At 53.3% G+C, this 17,752-nt stretch overlaps 3 protein-coding genes across 18 annotated transcripts in view; 1 reads left to right on the forward strand and 2 right to left on the reverse strand.

Annotated features, from left to right (window-relative positions):
* Positions 1 to 5,244, forward strand: part of pltp (phospholipid transfer protein) — a 12,574-nt gene extending 7,330 nt beyond the window's left edge. For 4 of the 6 annotated variants that reach the window (XM_086040545.1, XM_086040543.1, XM_086040546.1 and 1 more), the window contains exons 2-15: positions 766 to 937; positions 1,058 to 1,157; positions 1,627 to 1,755; positions 1,819 to 1,974; positions 2,044 to 2,107; positions 2,563 to 2,718; positions 2,794 to 2,970; positions 3,051 to 3,110; positions 3,846 to 4,010; positions 4,083 to 4,150; positions 4,229 to 4,271; positions 4,624 to 4,687; positions 4,759 to 4,835; positions 4,920 to 5,244. In XM_086040545.1, coding sequence (XP_085896671.1) covers positions 781 to 937; positions 1,058 to 1,157; positions 1,627 to 1,755; positions 1,819 to 1,974; positions 2,044 to 2,107; positions 2,563 to 2,718; positions 2,794 to 2,970; positions 3,051 to 3,110; positions 3,846 to 4,010; positions 4,083 to 4,150; positions 4,229 to 4,271; positions 4,624 to 4,687; positions 4,759 to 4,835; positions 4,920 to 5,000 — 1,497 coding nt within the window. In that variant the 5' untranslated portion in view covers positions 766 to 780 and the 3' untranslated portion in view covers positions 5,001 to 5,244. Of the gene's footprint in view, positions 1 to 424; positions 681 to 765; positions 938 to 1,057; positions 1,158 to 1,626; positions 1,756 to 1,818; positions 1,975 to 2,043; positions 2,108 to 2,562; positions 2,719 to 2,793; positions 2,971 to 3,050; positions 3,111 to 3,845; positions 4,011 to 4,082; positions 4,151 to 4,228; positions 4,272 to 4,623; positions 4,688 to 4,758; positions 4,836 to 4,919 lie in introns of those variants that run through there. The other 2 variants (XM_086040542.1, XM_086040541.1) reach the window with 2 other exon arrangements.
* A 158-nt stretch (positions 5,245 to 5,402) lies between these two features.
* Positions 5,403 to 11,162, reverse strand: khk (ketohexokinase). 9 transcript variants are annotated; one of them, XM_086040576.1, is made up of 9 exons: positions 10,974 to 11,162; positions 10,525 to 10,641; positions 9,673 to 9,807; positions 9,326 to 9,460; positions 6,844 to 6,916; positions 6,594 to 6,737; positions 6,049 to 6,137; positions 5,646 to 5,803; positions 5,403 to 5,570 (listed from the first exon to the last, which is right to left on the reverse strand). In XM_086040576.1, exons 1-9 carry the CDS (start codon positions 11,081 to 11,083, stop codon positions 5,467 to 5,469), a joined length of 1,065 nt encoding a protein of 354 aa, XP_085896702.1. In that variant the 5' UTR covers positions 11,084 to 11,162; the 3' UTR covers positions 5,403 to 5,466. The 9 variants fall into 9 exon arrangements, with proteins under 9 accessions (XP_085896702.1, XP_085896708.1, XP_085896709.1 ...); XM_086040582.1 differs by lacking the exon at positions 9,673 to 9,807; XM_086040583.1 differs by lacking the exon at positions 9,326 to 9,460.
* Positions 11,163 to 11,811: 649 nt separating this feature from the next.
* ctsa (cathepsin A) lies at positions 11,812 to 17,397 on the reverse strand. Of its 3 annotated transcripts, none has more exons than XM_086040562.1 (14): positions 17,267 to 17,397; positions 16,176 to 16,342; positions 15,940 to 16,051; positions 15,705 to 15,755; positions 14,860 to 14,946; positions 14,604 to 14,759; positions 13,987 to 14,163; positions 13,807 to 13,898; positions 13,645 to 13,723; positions 13,016 to 13,164; positions 12,592 to 12,667; positions 12,421 to 12,510; positions 12,132 to 12,233; positions 11,812 to 12,058 (listed from the first exon to the last, which is right to left on the reverse strand). In XM_086040562.1, the coding sequence occupies exons 2-14, from the start codon at positions 16,340 to 16,342 to the stop codon at positions 11,975 to 11,977; spliced, it is 1,422 nt and encodes a 473-aa protein (XP_085896688.1). In that variant the 5' UTR covers positions 17,267 to 17,397; the 3' UTR covers positions 11,812 to 11,974. The 3 variants fall into 3 exon arrangements, with proteins under 3 accessions (XP_085896688.1, XP_085896690.1, XP_085896691.1); XM_086040564.1 differs by lacking the exon at positions 17,267 to 17,397 and adding an exon at positions 17,035 to 17,260; XM_086040565.1 differs by lacking the exon at positions 11,812 to 12,058 and having other exon boundaries at positions 12,126 to 12,233; positions 13,987 to 14,047; positions 14,086 to 14,163.
* Between the last annotated feature and the right edge of the window lie 355 nt (positions 17,398 to 17,752).

Here is a 17,752-nt window from a genome sequence, read left to right on the forward strand (position 1 = left end):
GGACAGGTGAGACTGTTGTTTTTTTTTTGTTGTTTTTCAAAATATGTCCACGTGTTTTGTTTTTCCCAGTCCTATTTTGTATGTTTGGTTTGTGGGCTTTTTGTATTTTGAAAAGCCCTTTATTCTCTCTAGATATCAATGTGTCTTTTTCTTTGTTTGCTTTGTGTTTGATTGTCTCTCTCAGTGGCAGCGGGCATGCAGAACGCTCGTACGTGCAGAATGACTTTTGTTTTTGAACGTGTGCAGGCCTCGGCGACGGACGATCTGCGCGGTTGCAGTCGCTGTTGCAGGCTGCAACGTTCGACCCAAGTGCAAGTCTGCGCCGCTTTGTTTTCTTGTCCGCAATCAAATTGGTTTTCAACCATGCATGTTTCGTCCGGTTGCGTCCTGGGGGCAAAGTGGAGGGAGGGAGGGAGGGAGGGAGGGAGGGAGGGAGGGCGGGCGGCGGGCGAGTGGGCCCGCGGGCAAGCGGGCGTGGGCGTCGTCTCCGCCACTCGTTTTGCTCCATCTAACTAAACAAAAGAGAAACAGACGTCAGGCATTGCGACAAGACGACAAACGGGAAAGAAAGAAAGCGGGACAGAGGGCCAATGTTGGGAAAGGCGTCCGAGCACACTCGAGCGCCGGCCACTGCGCGCGCGCGCGCGCGCGCGTTGAGAAGGAATGTTTTGGAAGCAAGGGTACTGGAGTTCACCGTCAACAACCTCGGCCGGCGTTTGTGCTGCTCGTCCTTTCTCAAGCGGAGCGGAATGTTCTGCCCTGCAGGCTGCGGCTTTCGGCATGGCGCTGAGCTCCGGTCTCTGGCCCCGCCCCTTGCTCCTCCTCCTCCTCCTCCTCCTCCTCCTCCTGGCCTGCGCGCAGACGCGGGCCATGGCCGCGCCGGCCGCCGAGCCGCCCGGATGCAAGATACGCATCACCGAAAAAGGCCTGGACATGCGTAAGGCCCGCGAGCCGCCCGCGAGCCGCCCGCGAGCCGCCCGCGAGCCGCCCGCGAGCCGCCCGCGAGCCGCCCGCGAGCCGCCCGCGAGCCGCGTGTGAACTGTCTTTTTGCCTCTAGTCAAATGGGAGACGCAGAAGTTCGTGGAGGAGGAGCTGAGCAACATCAGCATGCCTGAGATGAGCGGCAAGGAGGGCAACTTCCAGTACACCATCAGCGAGTACGTAGCGCACTTGAACACGCTGAAATGCAGCAATGCAAGGCCGCACTGACCCTTCCTTCCTTCCTTCCTTGCTTCCTTCCTTCCTTCCTTCCTTCCTTGCTTCCTTCCTTCCTTCCTTCCTTCCTTCCTTCCTTCATGGCGCACCACACAAACGACGTTCTACGACGTCAGCGATACGGAGATTCTCGCGATATTGAACTTGTACCTGAAGAAATATTTGTATTCTCTAAAGAAACAAGTACATTTCTTAGCACGCAGCAACATCAATGCGTTCTTAGCGAATGTAGTTGCGATACGCCCATTATCGCTGTGGATATTTTTGCGCTATATCGCGCGGCCCTACGTAACGCGGTGGTGTCAAGTTACCAAGTAACGCTACGCCGTCTAAGGCTGTAATGCGAAGCTTTAGCTTGGCGCCGCGGCGTCACACTAGCTCACGCGCAGCATGCGGCGCCGTGTGCTCCAGCGTGAAGATCAAGGAGCTGAACCTGACTTACGCCGACTTGAGCTTCCTGCCCGAGGCGGGGGTGATGTTCCACGTCCACAACTCGTCCATCGCGCTCAGCTTCCACCGACAGCTCCTCTACTGGTTCCTGTGAGTGCCGCCGCCGCCGCCGCCGCCGCGGGCGGCAGCCGAGTGACTAGAGGACTCTGTCAGTTACGACACAGGAAGGATCGAAGCGTCGGCCGAGGGCGTGCGCATCACCGCGGCGCTCGGCCTGGGCCGAGACCCGCGCGGACGCCTCCAGATCAACAACGTCACCTGCCAAGCCAAAATCCAGAAGATGAGGGCAAAGTTCAGCGGCACGCTCGGGTAATGCCGGCGGTGACGTCCCGGCCCGCCTCATCGCCCGCCTCATCGCCCGCCTCATCTCCCCCACAGGAGAGTCTACGACTTCCTGGGCAGGTTCCTCACCACCGGCATGCGCTTCCTCCTCAACAAGCAGGTCGGTCGGTCGTCCGTCCGTCCGTCCGCCCGCTCGCCCGTCCGTCCGTCCGCCCGCCCGCCCGCGCCTGTGTGCCTGTCTCACGTCTGACTCTGACTTGTTTGTCTTCTGCGGTCGGTCTCTCAGCAGTCAGTCTGTCACTTGGACTTAGCTGTCTGTCTCGCACCGGTTTCCCTGTCCGTCCGTCTGTTGGTCCCCGGTCTACCTTTTACCGGTCGCCGTCTCGCTTGTCTGTCTCTCAGCAGTCCGTCACCTGTGTCTTTCACGCGTTTGTCAGTATTTTTCCTGAGTGCCGGCCGTCTGTGTCTCTGATTTATGTCTTCCTCACACCGCGGCGTGGACCGCTTCGTCTGTCCGTCAGCCTGACTTGCGCGTGCGTCTCTCAGCTGTCCGCCTCTCCCCCCGTTTCGGCACGTCGCCGCTCCCCGCCTCTCACTCGTGTGGCGTGCGCGTAGATCTGTCCGGCCCTGCGGCAGGCGTCTCTGGTGCACGTCAACTCGCTGCTGGCGAGCATCCCGGTGAGGACGGAGGTGGACAGCTACATCGGGATCGACTACTCGCTGACGGACGACCCGCTGGTGACGTCTCGGAGCCTGGACATGAACTTCCGAGTGAGACGCGGGCGCTCGGCGGGCGGATGTGGGGCGCGCCGGTGGATGACGCGTGCGCCTGCTCCTGCTCGGCAGGGGATGTTCTTCCACCTGCGGGACGAGCGCGACGTGCTGGTCAACTACGCGGCGGAGCCCGTCATCCGGGAGTACGACAGGATGGTCTACTTGGCGCTGTCCGAGTTCTTCTTCGACAGCGGCCTCTTCTCCTACTACAAGGCGGGAATCTTCCAGATGAACGTCACCAACGACAACGTGAGCCGCCGCCGCCGCCGCCAGCCGCCGGCGAGACGGCGTCCGGACTTGAGTCTTTGACCGTTGGTGTCCTTTTGCAGATGCCCAAAGACCTGGAGATGCTGCTGAGGACGACCTACTTTGGAACCATGATGATGCTGGCGAGTGGCGCCGTCGCGCCTTGAACGTCTTTGAGCGCCTGTCCCGCTGTCGCCGCCGTGCCCGTCGTGCCCGTCGTGCCCGTCCTTTCGCATGTCGCCGATGCCTGTCTTTGGCCTCGGCTTTCCATCCCCGTTCTTGCACGCGTCTTGGATGCGTGCGGTGTTTGTATTGTAGCTCCAGGGCCGGGCAAAGCTAAATGATGTGCTGTGCGCGAGCCCGACGACGCTGCTGCCGAGGATTGCAACGGTGGAGGAAAACCTCCGCCACCTCCAGGACCCAAGTTGCGCCGCCCCGCTCGAATATTTTCTACGGCTCGTCACTTACCTTCCATGTCAGTTTCCTTGTCTTTGATGTGGCCGTTTTGGGCGCGTTGCCCCACCTTGTCACGTGCCTTTGATATGAGTGCTCCCGTCCGTGATGTTGGCTCTTCCGCTTCCTTTTGCCATTTCTTTCTACTCTTCTCAAGCCCGTTTCCACATCTCGATGAACCAGCGCCTTTAATCCATCTTGCATTTCACAATGAGTGTCTTTGATATCGCCCCCACCCCGCCCGCGTGTCTTGGACGGCCGCTTGCGCTTTTTGCCACTCTTTCCACTGCATTTCTTTGGCGGCGCGTTTTTGATGTCAGCTTTCAGGCGTCTTTGATACACCATCGATGTCTGTCATTGACATGTCCTCAAGCAGCGCGCAAAGACGAGGCGTGGAGCTGACGTGCTTTACGTTTGGCTGTTAGAATCCGGCGCTGATGGACTCGCCGGTGTCTTTGGAGCTGGCTGTCAACGCGCCGCCAAAGTCCAGCGTCAAGACGTCCGGCGCCACCGTCGCCATGACGGCCATCGTCAAGGTGATGATGACGCCCGCCGGCCAGCCGCCCGTGCTCCTCAGCAGCATGACCATGGTACGCACGCGCGCACTCATATTGCCAAAAGTCCTCAAAGAGGTCACGGTGTTGTTTTCTGCACTTCTCCAGGAAAGCAAATTTAACGCCAAGGTTTTCATCCGAGGAAAGCGTCTGGCCGTACAAGCCGACCTGCGCAGGTCAACGCCCGCTGGCGCCGGCACGCACACAAGCGCGTCCGTGCGCGCATGTCCTCAACGTGTCTTTGACTCTTTCAGGTTCAAAATCTACTCCAACCAATCGGCGCTGGAGTCTCTGGCAGTAAGAACGGCTCTCTTCCATCTTTGATGTGAATTTGGTTTTTTTCCTCATTGGATGTCTGTTGTTGGTCTGATGTACCCCCACGTCTTTGATGTCTACTTGTCATTTCTTTGACTGCTCTGTTAATGAGTAGGTTGATTCCCCCCCCCCCCGAAATTTTCCGTCTGTGTCTTTGACATCTCTTCACAGCTTTGATCTTTCTCCTGCTGTATGGTTTATAAGTCTTGTTTGTGTGTCTTTGATGTGTATGAGTCATCTGCTTTTTGTATCTTTGATGTTCACGTGTCATTGGGCCTTTTTAAGCAAGTTTGACCAACCCTAACTAGCCCCCCCACCCCACGTCTTCCGCCAGCTGATTCCACTGCAGGCTCCCCTGAAGACCATGTTGCAGATGTCCGTGGTGCCTCTCATCAACAGTAAGATGACCTCTGCACTCGCCACACTTGAGTACACGCCCATCACGCAGTCTGTGTGTGCGCGTTTCCAGACTGGACCAAGCGAGGCGTTGGCATTCCCCTGGCTGACGGGATGGACCTCATCCAGGAAGTGGTGGAGTATCACAACGTAAGTGCGCCGCCAGCGGGCGGGCGAGCGAGCGAGCGAGCGAGCGCCCCGTCCACCGCCACGCTGAGCTGTGACCTCTTGCAGGGTTTCATCGTGATTGGAGCAAACCTCCACTTCAGCAAAGGCCTGCGGGAGATGATGGCCGCCCCCGCCGCCGCCAAATAAAGACGCGCGCCGGCCCTCGCTTGCGCTTGCGCTCTCGCTCGCAGTGTCAATGTGAATGTAAATATTAGGTCGGCGCCCGCACCCTCGCTTGTAGAGGTGCAATGATTCATCGACGACCAATCGATGATCAAGTTCACGGACGATTCTTCCCGAGAGTCGGCAAATCGTTTAGATGTCTTTTCTAATGTCAAACCGCCCAAACGCTCACGAGTTCAGCTTTGCAGCATAAAGACGTTGTCCTGTTTCCGGCCTCCATGAAAGCGGACTCACGATCATTACGTTTGAAACACGGAAACGTTTTCTTCATTAACCCTGGACGGTTGCCGCGGCAACCCCTGCCCCACACATACGCGCCGCTCACGAGGCTAGCTTAGCCTCGCGACCCGCTCGCGACACTTGGAGTGTTTTGCAGCACTTTATTGATCCATGACACGATGGCTCATCATCGGCATTGAAAGTTGCTTTGTCACACTTGCGTCGGATGCTCTGCGATGGCGTCGTAACCGTGGAAACCGCACTTGGCGCCCGCCACTCTGCAGCCGAACGTCAGCGCCTCCTGCAGACCGCAACCTGATGCGGGCGCGTTCGCGGTCATCGGCCGTGTTGTGGCGCGCGCGTGCGTGCGTGCGTGCGTGCGTGCGTCACCGTTGGCCAGCTTGTGGATGACGGCGGCGTTGAAAGTGTCTCCGGCTCCCAGCGTGTCCAGCACGCGTTCGGGCGGGAAGGCGTCGGAATGGAGCAGCGTTCCGTCGACGTCCGCGGCGTCCGCACCTTGCTCGGCCCAAGCGCAGATCAGGACGGCGCTGAAAGGTCACAAGCGCATTTTCTGCATCCAAATCAGCATGAACGCGGCCATGGGTGGGGGAGGGGGCGGGTGCATGGGGCATTCTCAGCGTGCGGCTGCTGATTACAGTCAGGCCGTTTCAAACTATTCAAGGTCGGGCTTTGGAAAGCGCTTTGTGGAGATAAAGCGCGACCCAAGACTTGCCCGTTAGTCAAACAGGATGCGTGTGCGTGCGCGTGCGCGTGCGCGTGCGCGTGGACCCACCCCGCTCTGAGGCGACCTCGGAGTCCCCGGAGAGCGCTTTGTGGCGTGTGGAAGCCCAGGTGTCGAGCCACGTCTTTGCTGACAAATACCTGACACAAGCGCATGCAAGCGACTTCATTTGCTGAAGGAAAAGAGAGCTGATTGAACACGTCGTTCGCAATTGCGACTTGCGTTTGCTCCCCAGAGAAAGAACAATTTGCAACTTGCAATTTGGATTGCGATTGATGACGTGTTTGTGGCCATACGTGTGCATGTTGCCATCTAATTCCTGCCCGTGCAGCCTTATGAATGCCGCTTTTCTTGCGGGCGGTGTTTTCTATTGTGGACTTCAATCACGCGCATTTCAAATCAGCGCTTCACAAATTTCACGGCAATGTCAACTTGTGAAGCGAGAGAGAGAGAGAGAGAGAGAGAGACTGACACCCACACAGCCAACCAACACCCTGCTTGTCACAATTTCTTTTGAACTATTCCCGCCCCCCAAAGACATGACTTGAAAGCAAAGATGCAGCATAGTAAAGGCGCGGATCGCTTTAGTGACTGACCACGTCGGCGTGCGGGAAGAGCTGATAAAGCTTCTCCCGGGGCTTCTCGATCTCCACGGACACGGCGATGTGCTGTTGCGGCGACGCGGCGTTGTATCGCGCCACGGCGGCAATCATCTTCAGCTGCTCGTCGGCGTTGCGGCCCTGCGGGACGCCGCCGGGGAGCAAGCGCGCTCGGTCACGGCGCTCACTCGGGGCGAAGGGGCGAAGGAGCGAAGGCGCGCTCGCGCTCGCGCTCGCGCTCGCTCACCTCCCAGTGGATCCACTTGAAGGCGCTCAGGTCCACCTTGCTGAAATCTTCGCACGTCACGTCCGGAATGTTGCTGCACAAAGGCCATCGGCGACCGTCATCATCATGATTCATGTTGCTCACAACAATCCACATCGTCATCATGGCATGCAGGAAGAAATCGAGTGGACACCTGCGTAGTCGCCAATTTGCGCTACTCTGCCACCGTCTCCTCTTTTCCTTTTTCTTTTTTCTACAGGGGGGGGGGGGGTGATCATCAATTAAAAAGCTGTCGAACGAACTTTCAATTTGTTTGCGGGTTTTTTGCCTCGATCCCTGCTCATTTGGGGTCAACTGTTTCAAAATGTTTCAAATTTCAACTATTGGGGCTTATTCAGGGTTTTTTTTTTCAAAAGAAAAAAATTGGAGGAAAAGAAATGGTGCAAATTTTCTGTTATGATCCCCAGCTAGTTCGCATTTTTGCAGATATTTTAAGAAAACAAATTGTGTCATGAATTTTCAATTCTTCTTTGGTTTCTACTTTCTACCCAATCACCATTTTAAAAATTATACATTTTATAATTATAAATATGATTATTACAAAAAAATTCTATTTCCATTATTTTGGGGGGGGATTTTAGAAACAAATATAAGAACTGCATGTTCACTTTTCAACTGTGCAAATATTTTATTCCTAATTCCCTCTTTTATTTGTATTTTGGGGGGAGGGGGAATTCAGAAAAAGTCAAAGCGGATTTTTTGCACTGTTTTTTTCGTAGTTTTTTTTCAGGAGAGCAAAAATGCAGAAAGAAAGTGACACATTTTTCAAATTGCGACTATTTGTGGATTTTCTGCCCCAAAGGAATGAGCATTTTTTCAGGGAACAATATTTTTGGGGAAAAAGTCAGACTTTTTCACATGCCAATTATTGGTGGCTTTTCCCCCCTATCCCGTGCCTTGATGCTTTTTGTTGTTGTTGTTGTTGTTTTTTACCAGGAAAGAATATTTGGGGCTTAAAATGGCGTCCAAAACCCTTTTGAATGTCAATGAGCAGCAAATGGCTGCAGGTGTCCACGACTCAATCATGCTCATCATCATGCAATTCATCAGGAAACATCACATCGTGACATTTTTCATATATGAATTAAAATGTCTTCAGGTTAAAATCACCGAAGGTCTCAAATTGAATATGAAAAGTACAAGAATGCAATTAAAGTGACCCAGGGCAAATTAAAGCCACTGCAGAGCTTGAAAAAGGAGCTTCTACCCTTTTGCTAGAATAAACTAAACGAAACTAGGCTAAACAAAGATAAACTAAACCAAGCTAAAATAAGATCAACTGAACTAAGATAAGCTAAGCATCAAACCAGACTCCCGTATAGCAACACAGGCACTTTGGGGGACTTTGGGGGATTGCGCTCGTCAAACTAATCCCGTCAAAAGAGGAACGTTGTGACGTGATGAGATGAAATTGATCACATCCAAACGGGGACCCGATTGACAATGATCAAGTTACAATGAGTCAAACTCAACTTTGCTTTTCTTTCGGCTTTTGTATGTATATTGATTTCATAAACACGTGACACAATTTTCTGTAAAAAAAAAAATACAAATAAAAAAACAATTTAAAAAATGATTTTGGTTTGGACACAAACACTGGCGGAGGACTGGTGGGTAGCAGCGGACCCCCCTGCAATCTGATTGGACCCCCCCACCCCAGATGATTGACATATGGCGGCACCGACCGCTAAGTCCCTCCTGTACACTAGTGGGCGCTACGTAGCACAAAGCGTTGCAATCCGCGTTCACGAGGAGAAGAAGAATCGCCACTGAAACGGAGGAAGATTTCAATCGGATTGGAGTCGCCGATCGCGGCTGGAGACGGAAGATCAACGTAGTAACGAAAAAGAAGGGGCCCAAGGCTTGGGAATGCACCGCTCTAGCACTGAGCCACGTCGCCCCCGTCGTATGCCTCTAGAAGACTTTCATCGCGTATATTGCGCACTAACAAAAAGACAAAAAGAAGGCGTTCGTAAAAACGTCGGATGCGTTGGATCGAGAACGGCTAGCGGCGGCCGCGGCCGGAATGGACTTGCGACATCCGCCGGCAGAAGGAGGAAATGCAAAGGCAGCTGCCTCGATCGAGTGAGGCACACGTGAGGCGGCGCTCGCGTCGTGGGTCCCCCTCTGCAGTGGGTCATGTGACGTTTCATTAGAAGACATTCATTCAAAGGGAACCAAACTTATGGATGGATGCAAGGAAGGAAGAGATCTCATCAAACCGAAATCAATCCATGGAAATTCATCGAGGCAAATATTTGGGGAAAGTTATCATTACAAAGTGATTGGTGGAAAGTCGTCAACTGCAAGCACACCACAAAATCAATTACTGTAGAGCGAGGGTTTATTGTCGGTCGATGAAAGGCAACCGCCGCGCAAAGTCGGCGCTCGGCTCGGCTCGGCTCGGCTCGGCTCGGCTCGGCAACCGCCCGAGCGCTCTTACGTGTCGGCCAGCAGGACGGTGCGAGAACCGCTGGACGGGCAGACCACGCAACACGCGCTGGGAGTTTGGCCCGTCGTCTGCCACGCCAGCCGCGAAATGTCGATGGCCCGACGCGAGAAGTCGTCAACGATGAAACTGACACGCGCGCGCACGCGCACACACACACACACACACACACAGGAAATTCAGCCATCGCCCCTCCAAAATAAAAAGGCCGGCAACCTGCCAGACGACACGGCGCTGACGTGGGAGGAAACTGGGCGCTGTCCGCCACGACGCCCTGAAACACAACCTGAGACACGCGTGCGCACACGCACTCTCACACACGCGCGCACACGCACACACACCTGTTCATGTGCAGGATGGTGCGACTTCCTGTGGCGGCGCTGCTGATGACCAGCGAGGTGGGCGTGACGCAGCCGGCGCGCTCACGCGACCAACGCACTTCCACCTGGAATCTCTGAAAATCCTCCAAAATAAAACTACAAACAGGAAACTGCTTCATGCCTTCTCTGCCCTACAAAATAAAATACCTGCAGAGAACACTTGTGCGTGTGTGTACGTGTGTGAGAGAGAGAAGGAGAATGAGCGTGCATGTTTGCCTGCGTGTGGTTGTTGGTCAAAGGTTCCAGCACGCGTGCACCACCACGTGCGTGTGCGCGGGCGGAGACGCTATATGGCACGGCCAGCTAGCACTACCGGGACAAGAAAAAAAAAAAAAAAAAAAGTGAGCCGGCTTGGAGAACCGTGAGCCAGGAGCTTGTTCTACCTGCTATGGTTCGACTTTCTTTCTTTAGCTTTTTACAGCTGTTGAACTTTAGCAAGACGGCAATGTTTGTTTGCATTAGCTTTAGCACAACTAAAGCGACGTGCTCCTCCAGCTGCGGACAGCCAAGCAGCCAAGCGACACGCTGGCGTCACTCGCCGGTCGGCGTGCTGGCTCTGACGCCGATCGTGCCACTGAGTCTCCTCACTTGTCCTACCGTTCGCAGGCCATTTTGGTCGTTTGCCCATTTTGACCATTCACGAGTAGGTTGAGAGCGAGAGAGCGAGAGAGCGAGAGAGCGAGACAGCGAGAGAGAGAGAGAGAGAGAGAGCGAGAGAGAGAGAGAGAGAGAGAGAGAGAGAGAGAGAGAGAGAGAGAGAGTGCGTGTGTTTGCGTGTGTTTACGTGTGTGCATGTGTGTGTGGTTGTGTTACCTTGCCACAGGCCCCGCACAAAGTGATCCCATGAATGCACACGGCGATCCCAGAAGCGACAAAACTGTACACGAATTGGACGCGTTGCCGCCTCGCTGCCATCGCTGTGACACACACCTGCACACACACACGCGTACGCGCGCGCGGGTTAGAACAGTTTCACATTTTTCATTCTAGTTACTTTTTATTTTGACGCTTGTTTATTACATCATGCCAGTTTCAATTTGAGGCCGTTTGTTCGTATTGGTTTGGGGCGAAATGCTTCAGTATTGCGTAATAAAGTCGAGTAAAGCCCAATTCCCAAAGGACTTTGTCATACAGCAACAGCAAAACAAAAAACATGTCAAAGAAACCCCGCAAGCTCCTGTATGAAAGTTGCCTCTCAAGCACTCTCATTTTGATGTTTGTATTTTACTTGGCGAACGCCAATGTTTCTTGACTCGCCTCACCTGCTGTCCGAATCTTCTTGCGGAAATGTGTCCACCACGCTGATGATGTCCAGGCAAACGAGGCCGACACACAAAATCTTCTTGGGCCCGTGCTGCTCCATCTCGCTCATCCAACCTTCGTCCTGTTTGCTCGACTTTGTTTTGTTTTGGTGGACTCTGCGCTCGCTCTCGCTGGCTCGCCTGACGTCACCGCTTCGTCTTCTTCTTCGTCGCCCTGTTTACTGTGCTGGCGTCCCGCCAAACTGCGCCCCCTGCCGCTCACCATCGCGACTCACACGACAGATTCCGGACAAAACCCTTGGCTTTGCTTCTCCAGTATTTAACGTGTGTGGGGGTTTTTCACATTAAATTCTTCTTGTCAGTGTTCTGCGATACTTCTACTCCACTAACAACACGTTAGCAACGTACAATATAGAGCAGAGGAATAAGGAGTAATTTACTACTTCCAGCGACATAGAAAAATGCGAACCCAGTGGTGACTTGCAATACGAGTGCTTTGACCCTCGACTTTTTTTTTAGATACTACCTGTCACTTGTACACATTTTTTTGACTTGAAATAAGAGCAAAAATTGGGGGTTGCCAGTGCACTTCATCTATTCTCAATGGTTTCAGTGGATTCGGGCCTGTTTGCCAACCACAGGCACAGCACACTAATGCATCAGCTTTTGCGCTTTTCTGGAAAGTCGTGACAATTATCACCATCGCGCGGAATGAACAAATATATTGTCATGGATTTTGATTCTCTCAAAATAAATCTGGCAGACTAGAAATACATGTCAATCAAATCCAAAGTTGAGCAACGGTTCAATCGTTTGTCGAAAATTCACACGGTCACAGTTAAGATCAAGCTTTTATTTGTGAATTTCCCTTAAAAAAATCAAACAACAAAAAACAGCAGCAGCAGAACAGTCGTCGCATCAGGTGGGCAGTGCTAGTCGGCACGGCAACAGGCAGCCAATCACAAAGCATTGCTCGTTACCACGGAAACGGGGCCCGACACTCAGAAGGGTTGCTTGTTGATGAATCTGGAGAAGACGGCGAAGGCCGCCATAGGTTTGTCCGTCGGCACCATGTGACCCGAACCCTGCGGAGGAGCGAGAACCGAATTCAAAGTTCGGCCGACGGGCGCGGAAGGCGACGACTTTGTTGGCGTTCACCTTGACGGTGAGGAAGGCCAAGTTGTTGAACTCTTTGACGAAGCCGCCCACCTGGCGCCCGTCCTCGCCCTCGTACAGCCACGGACGCCGACTCACCTGCACCTGCGCGGTTCAAACTTTTTTCCTTCCTTCCTTTTTGAGTTTGTATGTCGTTGAGATTTGTCAAATGTGGGCATGTGAAGCCCTTTTGTGTGATGAAGAGCTATGGAAATACATTTGACTTGACTTTTCTTCCCTGCGGCTGCGTTGGCCACGCGACCTTGGCTGCTTTTTGCTCAGGTCCACTAACCTCCTGGTTCAAGGACTCCACGAACCACTCGTCGCCCATGAAGTTACAGGCCATGTCCACGTCGCCGTTGTACACCAGCACGCGGTACTTCTACAGGCACAAACGCACGCACAACTTGTAACGTGGCACATCAACAGGAAGAGGAACGCGGGTCGCACGGCGCGATCGTACCAGCGCAGCCAGAAGCTTGAGGTACTGCTTGCTGACGTCCGCATAGAGCCGGCCGTAGTTGAGGTACACCTCGGAACTGACAAAGACCAAAGCAATTGATTGCGCCACTCGGCATTAGCGTTTAGCATCCAAGGTGTGCTTTCCATGAAAAATGGGGGGGAGGGCCGTTGGAAAAAATGCATCAACAGAAAAAGATATTGGAAAAAATGTTTTTAAAAACAACCGCGAGTATGCTGAGGTCCACGAAAACATTGGATTGAAAGGAATCGATTTCAGATATTTTGAGCCTCATCCGTGCGCAAACGTTTGTCCAGACCTTCAACACTTTACTTTTCGCTTGTTTTTTTGAAGCCCCTTTTCCAAATGCGGCAAGAATAGCGGCTTTGGCCTCACCGTTTGGAAAGCTTGGCGGCGGCGCGCTCACCTGCAGATGGTCCAGTCGGGCGCCGCGGCGCTGATGTGCAGGGCGCGTCGGACGTGCGGGTCGTTGAGGAAGCGGGTGGCGGGCGTGGAGTTGGTGCAGGGCGGCTCCAGGCGCAGGCGGCTCTTGCCCGACGCCAGGCCTCGCAGCTTCTGAAGCGCAAAAGGAGCAAAGGCGCCCGCGGTGAGTGGGGGGTGGGGGGGGGTGTCACAAGTGGTGGGTGTGTCGTCCACGCATGCGCGGCACCACGCTGCTCCTTAGAGGGCAACGTGCGCACGCGCAGCATGACCAGCCGCTATTTCTTCTTTATTTATTTACTCTTTCCATTATCAGAGTTTTGCTGCTTTGCAAGTCCGATTTGATGTTGAGTTTTCAAGGATTCAAGGGATTTCCCCTTGCTCAATTGAGGGACATCTAAAGCTCCCGGGCCTTTTTTGGCTTGATACGCCAACACAAATGTCCACCCGATCTGGCGCGAAATACGATCGCGGAGGTCTCAGCTTAGCCCAGGAAGTCCCAAGACTTGTGAAAGTAAAGAGCAAAATATGCCCGGCAGGCTTTGAATGTTGATTTCAATGTCAATGCAAAAGAATTGTGACGACGACGACGACGACGACTGTTTCCGGGCCAACCTTGTTCCACATCTGCGTCCACTCGTGATGGATGAAGGCGTTCCCCAGGTCTCGCACCACCAGCTGGCCCTGCTCCACGCTGAAAACACGGCAATGAGAAAGGCCGGGTGCACTTTCAAGCAAGAATCCGCCATCCCGCAGCCACCTGCGGCGCCATCTGACCTGAAGCTGCGGGGGGCGCCACCCGGACACGGCGCGTACAGGTTGTACATGTTGAGCCCCGAGCCGTAGAGGATGTCCTGAACCTCGGCCAGCTGCCAGCCCGCAAAGCAAAGCAAAGCAAAGAGGCGTCATGGCGAGAGCCGCGACCGGGAGGGGGCGGGGTCTTTGGCGCCCACTCACGGCGGCGGAGCAGTTGACGTCGGGGTTTCGGTGGAAGTCGCATTGGCCTCGGCGGCAGCAGGCCGCCCGCAGCCGGCCCCACAGGCGGCCGCCCAGCAGGCCGTGGTAGTACGCAAAGTACACCAGCGAGTTGTCGTTCAGCTCGTAGCTCGACATGCCGTTGCCCACCGCCATGCCCTGAGCCAAGGTCGGGACACTTAGGCAAAGTGCCGCGAGCATTTTCACTCGCACAATCAAAACACTCCAGAAAAACGGCACCGGCACCGACAAAGCCACTCCGACTCCGACTCAGTGAACGTCGCGCGTGAGCTTGTGTGGAAAACACGAGCGCCAATGGCAAGGCTTTGCTTTGCACAATTTTCCACATTTTCTTGGGCTTGAACGGCGGGCCGGATCGGAACGTTTCACAATCGATTTAGATGCAAGCTTATTTCAAAGATTTATGTGTCAGAAATCACGAAAGCAACGTCACTCGTGTACAACCGCTCTAAACGGTTGGAGTACATCAAGGTACAAAAACAAGCAATCGGCAAACGTCGGCCGTTCGCCCGACCGTGTCCGGAGGGCCGCGATTTCCCGGCCGATGAATCGGTCGGGCCCGACGCGCGGAGGCTCGCCTGAAGGTTGAGGCCGTCGTCCTCCATGACTCTCTCGGCCAGCGTGGGCACGTAAATGCCGCCGTAGCTTTCCCCCGTCAGGAAAAGCGGGTTGGCGCTCAGCTCGGGGAAAAGACGGAAGAACTCCTTCAGCGCCAAGTAGTTGAGCATGGACACCTGAGACGCGCCGGAAAAACGACCACAGGCGTCAGTCGGACGGCGGGGCCGAGGCGCGCGCGGGCGGCCGGGCGGCCGGGCGCTCGCGACCCCCGCTGACCTCCGTGTCGTTGGTGGCGTAGGCGCCGTCGTCAGAGTAGGAGAAGCCCACCCCCGCCGGAGACTCCAAGTACAGCATGTTGGCCACCTGAAAGCGCCACAACGCGGGTCAACATACTGGCCGGACAAAATTCGACGTCAAACAATGTTTAAAAAAAATCATTCAAGTCGTCACAAATTACAGGCACGTCGTTTGACTGTTTTTGTTTGTCATTTCTTTTCTATTTTTTAACCAGACCTCGTCCTTTAGTCTTTATCTTTACAACAAGGAGGGAAGATCACCCCCCCCATTCATCTGTAAATATTCTTCGATTTCTGTAAACCACCGTGAAATCGGGCTGGTTATTCTTTCAAAATAAGACATTTGCTTTTCCATCGGAAAAGCAAAACCAACACGTTTGCCGATGTTCTCATATGATATGGACCCAACAGGGAACTGAATCCCAATTAAGTGTATTGGTGTTTCAATTTTCTCCACTGTCGATTTGAAATAACGTCCTGATTTGGGATAGGAGGTTGGAAATGAAAACAACAAAAATAATTGTCGGATGAATCAATTCTGAAAATAATCGTGAATTAACTTTAGCCCTATTTGACTGACATTATCTTTGTCCTAAGCTGCGCTGTGCTCGTATGTACAAAAAAGAAATGTACAAAGAATCAGCACAGAGAGACGATTTTACAAGCGCTAATGAAACGGGTGGGGCAGCGACGTGTAGAACAAACAAAACAAAACCAAAGTGGAAGGCGGCAAAGTTTTCCGGTGCAGTCCTGGAGGCCATTGCAGGCAGGAGGAGCGAGGACGCAAAATCAAGCAAGGCCAAACAACCGGCGAGGGCTCCTCACCTTGTTCCAGGAGTGCGGGTTTTCTCTCAGCGTGACGCCGTCATCCTCCACCTGCACAACAAGCCGGAGGGCGGACGGCCGTGTTACAAAATCACGTCAAAAGGGGGCGCTACCGCACACAGCCGCCGCTGTCTCTCAAAGGTGGCTCGCATCTCCAGGCAAACATTGGTTCGAGTGGCTGGCGTCTGGCAACATTGCCAAGTGCAGGCGCCGGCTGAAATTGGCCGCCACCTACCAGGAACGGTCCGTGCTCAGTCAGCAGCCCGTCCAGCGAGCTGCAGCCGGGACCGCCGTTGAGCCACAGCACGACCGGGTCGGACGCCGGAGAATTCTGAGACTCCGCAAACCTGCCGGGAAGAAGTCGGCGGCTGAGCGCCGCGCGTGTGGTGCCCGCGCGGCTCGGGCTCGGGCTCGGGCTCGGGCTCGGGCTCGGGCTCGGGCTCGGGCTCGGGCTCGGGCTCGGGCGCTCACCAGTAGTGGAGATGCTTCCCGCCCAGCACGCTCAAGTATCCCGAGAAGTGGCGGAAGCCGGGCTGCTTGGGAAGCCCGGGAAGGTTGATAACTTCGTCTTCGGCCGGCGCCGCCGCCGCCGCCGCCGTACTCGCCAGCAGGAAGTACACCAGCACCGCCGCCGCCATCTGACCGGAAGTGACGTCATTAGATAATGCCCGCACGCTTGCAGTCGATTGATGAGGCTGACTGACTGCAAAGGCGCAAGGATTAATCAATTAACCCAAAACTAACCAATCATCAAATTAGTTGATCAATATTTGGGATAATCGCTCAATCAATTAGACACCTTTTGTACTTTAAAAACGCTCTGAATTGCAGCTTCTCAACAGGAAATATATCATTTCTGTACTCTTCTATGAATGGGCACTCATTATCCTTGAGTTGAATCCAAAGGGTAAAATATATTTGCTTTTCTTTGGAATGCAAAGACCAACATTTTTGCCCATTTCCTGACATGTTACAGACTAAACCAGCCAATGAATCATAAATCGTTCTTGTTTGTGCATTTTCTGCACTGTCAATTTGAATAAAGACATGGTTTTTTTTTAACACAACGTCACCGACAGATGAATTGATTATTGAAATAATCGCTACTTGTAGCCCTAATCGATTGCATTTTGGGAATATGCTGAAGTTGGCAAGCTCTGGATCTGTCGAGAAATGTGGAAGTAGGTAAGTGTGAACAAAGTGGGGAGAAGGAGAGGAAATGAAATACACCGTGGTGCTTCGGCGCTTGTATGGTTGCGCTAGAATCACGTGACCCGTCACGTTGGAAGCACACGTACAACAAAAAACGAACTTGTCTTTCACGACATACTTAAGCTTCGAACTCAGTTTTCGTGCTCGTTGATGAGGCACTGAAGGCAACGGCGGCGTCACTTCCAATCTTCTCCGCTAGTTTGACACGCAAGTTTGCCGGCAAGGTTAGCAACAACGAGCTAACGGCTAACCAGTAGCTGGCTGCGACTCTCCCACAACAACAAATGGTGCCAACGACGATAAACGTTCCCCAAGAAGAGAGCGCAAAAGTGTCGTCTCGTCTTTCTTACCGTAGTCTTCGTTTTCTGTTTCCGGGTCACGTGACCGACTGACGACGCGCGCGTGACTGGCAGGCTGACAAGGTCACGTGATTGGCCGCGGCCGAAACTAGTCGTTACATTTCCTTTCCCCTTTTTTTTCTTTTCGGTTCTTACCCTCACATATTTTTATTACGCTCTTTTGTATTGCATTCGATTGAATTGCCTTTACACTACTCTGTCCATTATTTGCTACTTCTTTTGAATTCTATGCAATTCATGAAATCTCATTTTTTACATATCAAACTTAATGTATGGTACGGTCTATTCATTCAACCGAATTATCCACGTTCGTATTATGCTCACAAAAACTGCCAGTACGTGGTCGTTTAATGACTACATGCTAAATGGTTTGACATGTTTTGCTTGCGCGCTTCGATTTTTAACCTGCTCACATTTGCTGTTTGTTTGTACCTTCTCAATTTCGCTGCGTGAAATAAAGTTCACCTTGAACTTGAA

This window comes from Filicampus tigris, chromosome 9 (genome assembly GCF_054856515.1).
Source record: "Filicampus tigris isolate MCC_2025a chromosome 9, RoL_Ftig_1.0, whole genome shotgun sequence".
NCBI classification, from domain to species: Eukaryota; Metazoa; Chordata; class Actinopteri; order Syngnathiformes; family Syngnathidae; genus Filicampus; species Filicampus tigris.

Excerpts from the sequence above, each read along its gene's own strand:
- khk (XM_086040575.1), bottom strand. The coding sequence starts at position 11,083 with ATGAGCGAGATGGAGCAGCACGGGCCCAAGAAGATTTTGTGTGTCGGC. Across the intron at positions 10,642-10,973 it reads CAAGAAGATTCGGACAGCAG|GTGTGTGTCACAGCGATGGC; the intron begins GTGAGGCGAGTC and ends GTGTGTGTGCAG. Across the intron at positions 5,804-6,048 it reads CGAGGTCGCCTCAGAGCGGG|CGCCGTCCTGATCTGCGCTT; the intron begins GTGGGTCCACGC and ends GTGACCTTTCAG.
- ctsa (XM_086040562.1), bottom strand. The coding sequence starts at position 16,342 with ATGGCGGCGGCGGTGCTGGTGTACTTCCTGCTGGCGAGTACGGCGGCG. Across the intron at positions 14,164-14,603 it reads ACGACGGCCTCAACCTTCAG|GGCATGGCGGTGGGCAACGG; the intron begins GCGAGCCTCCGC and ends ACCTTGGCTCAG. Across the intron at positions 12,234-12,420 it reads TGGAGTCCTTGAACCAGGAG|GTGCAGGTGAGTCGGCGTCC; the intron begins GTTAGTGGACCT and ends TGAACCGCGCAG.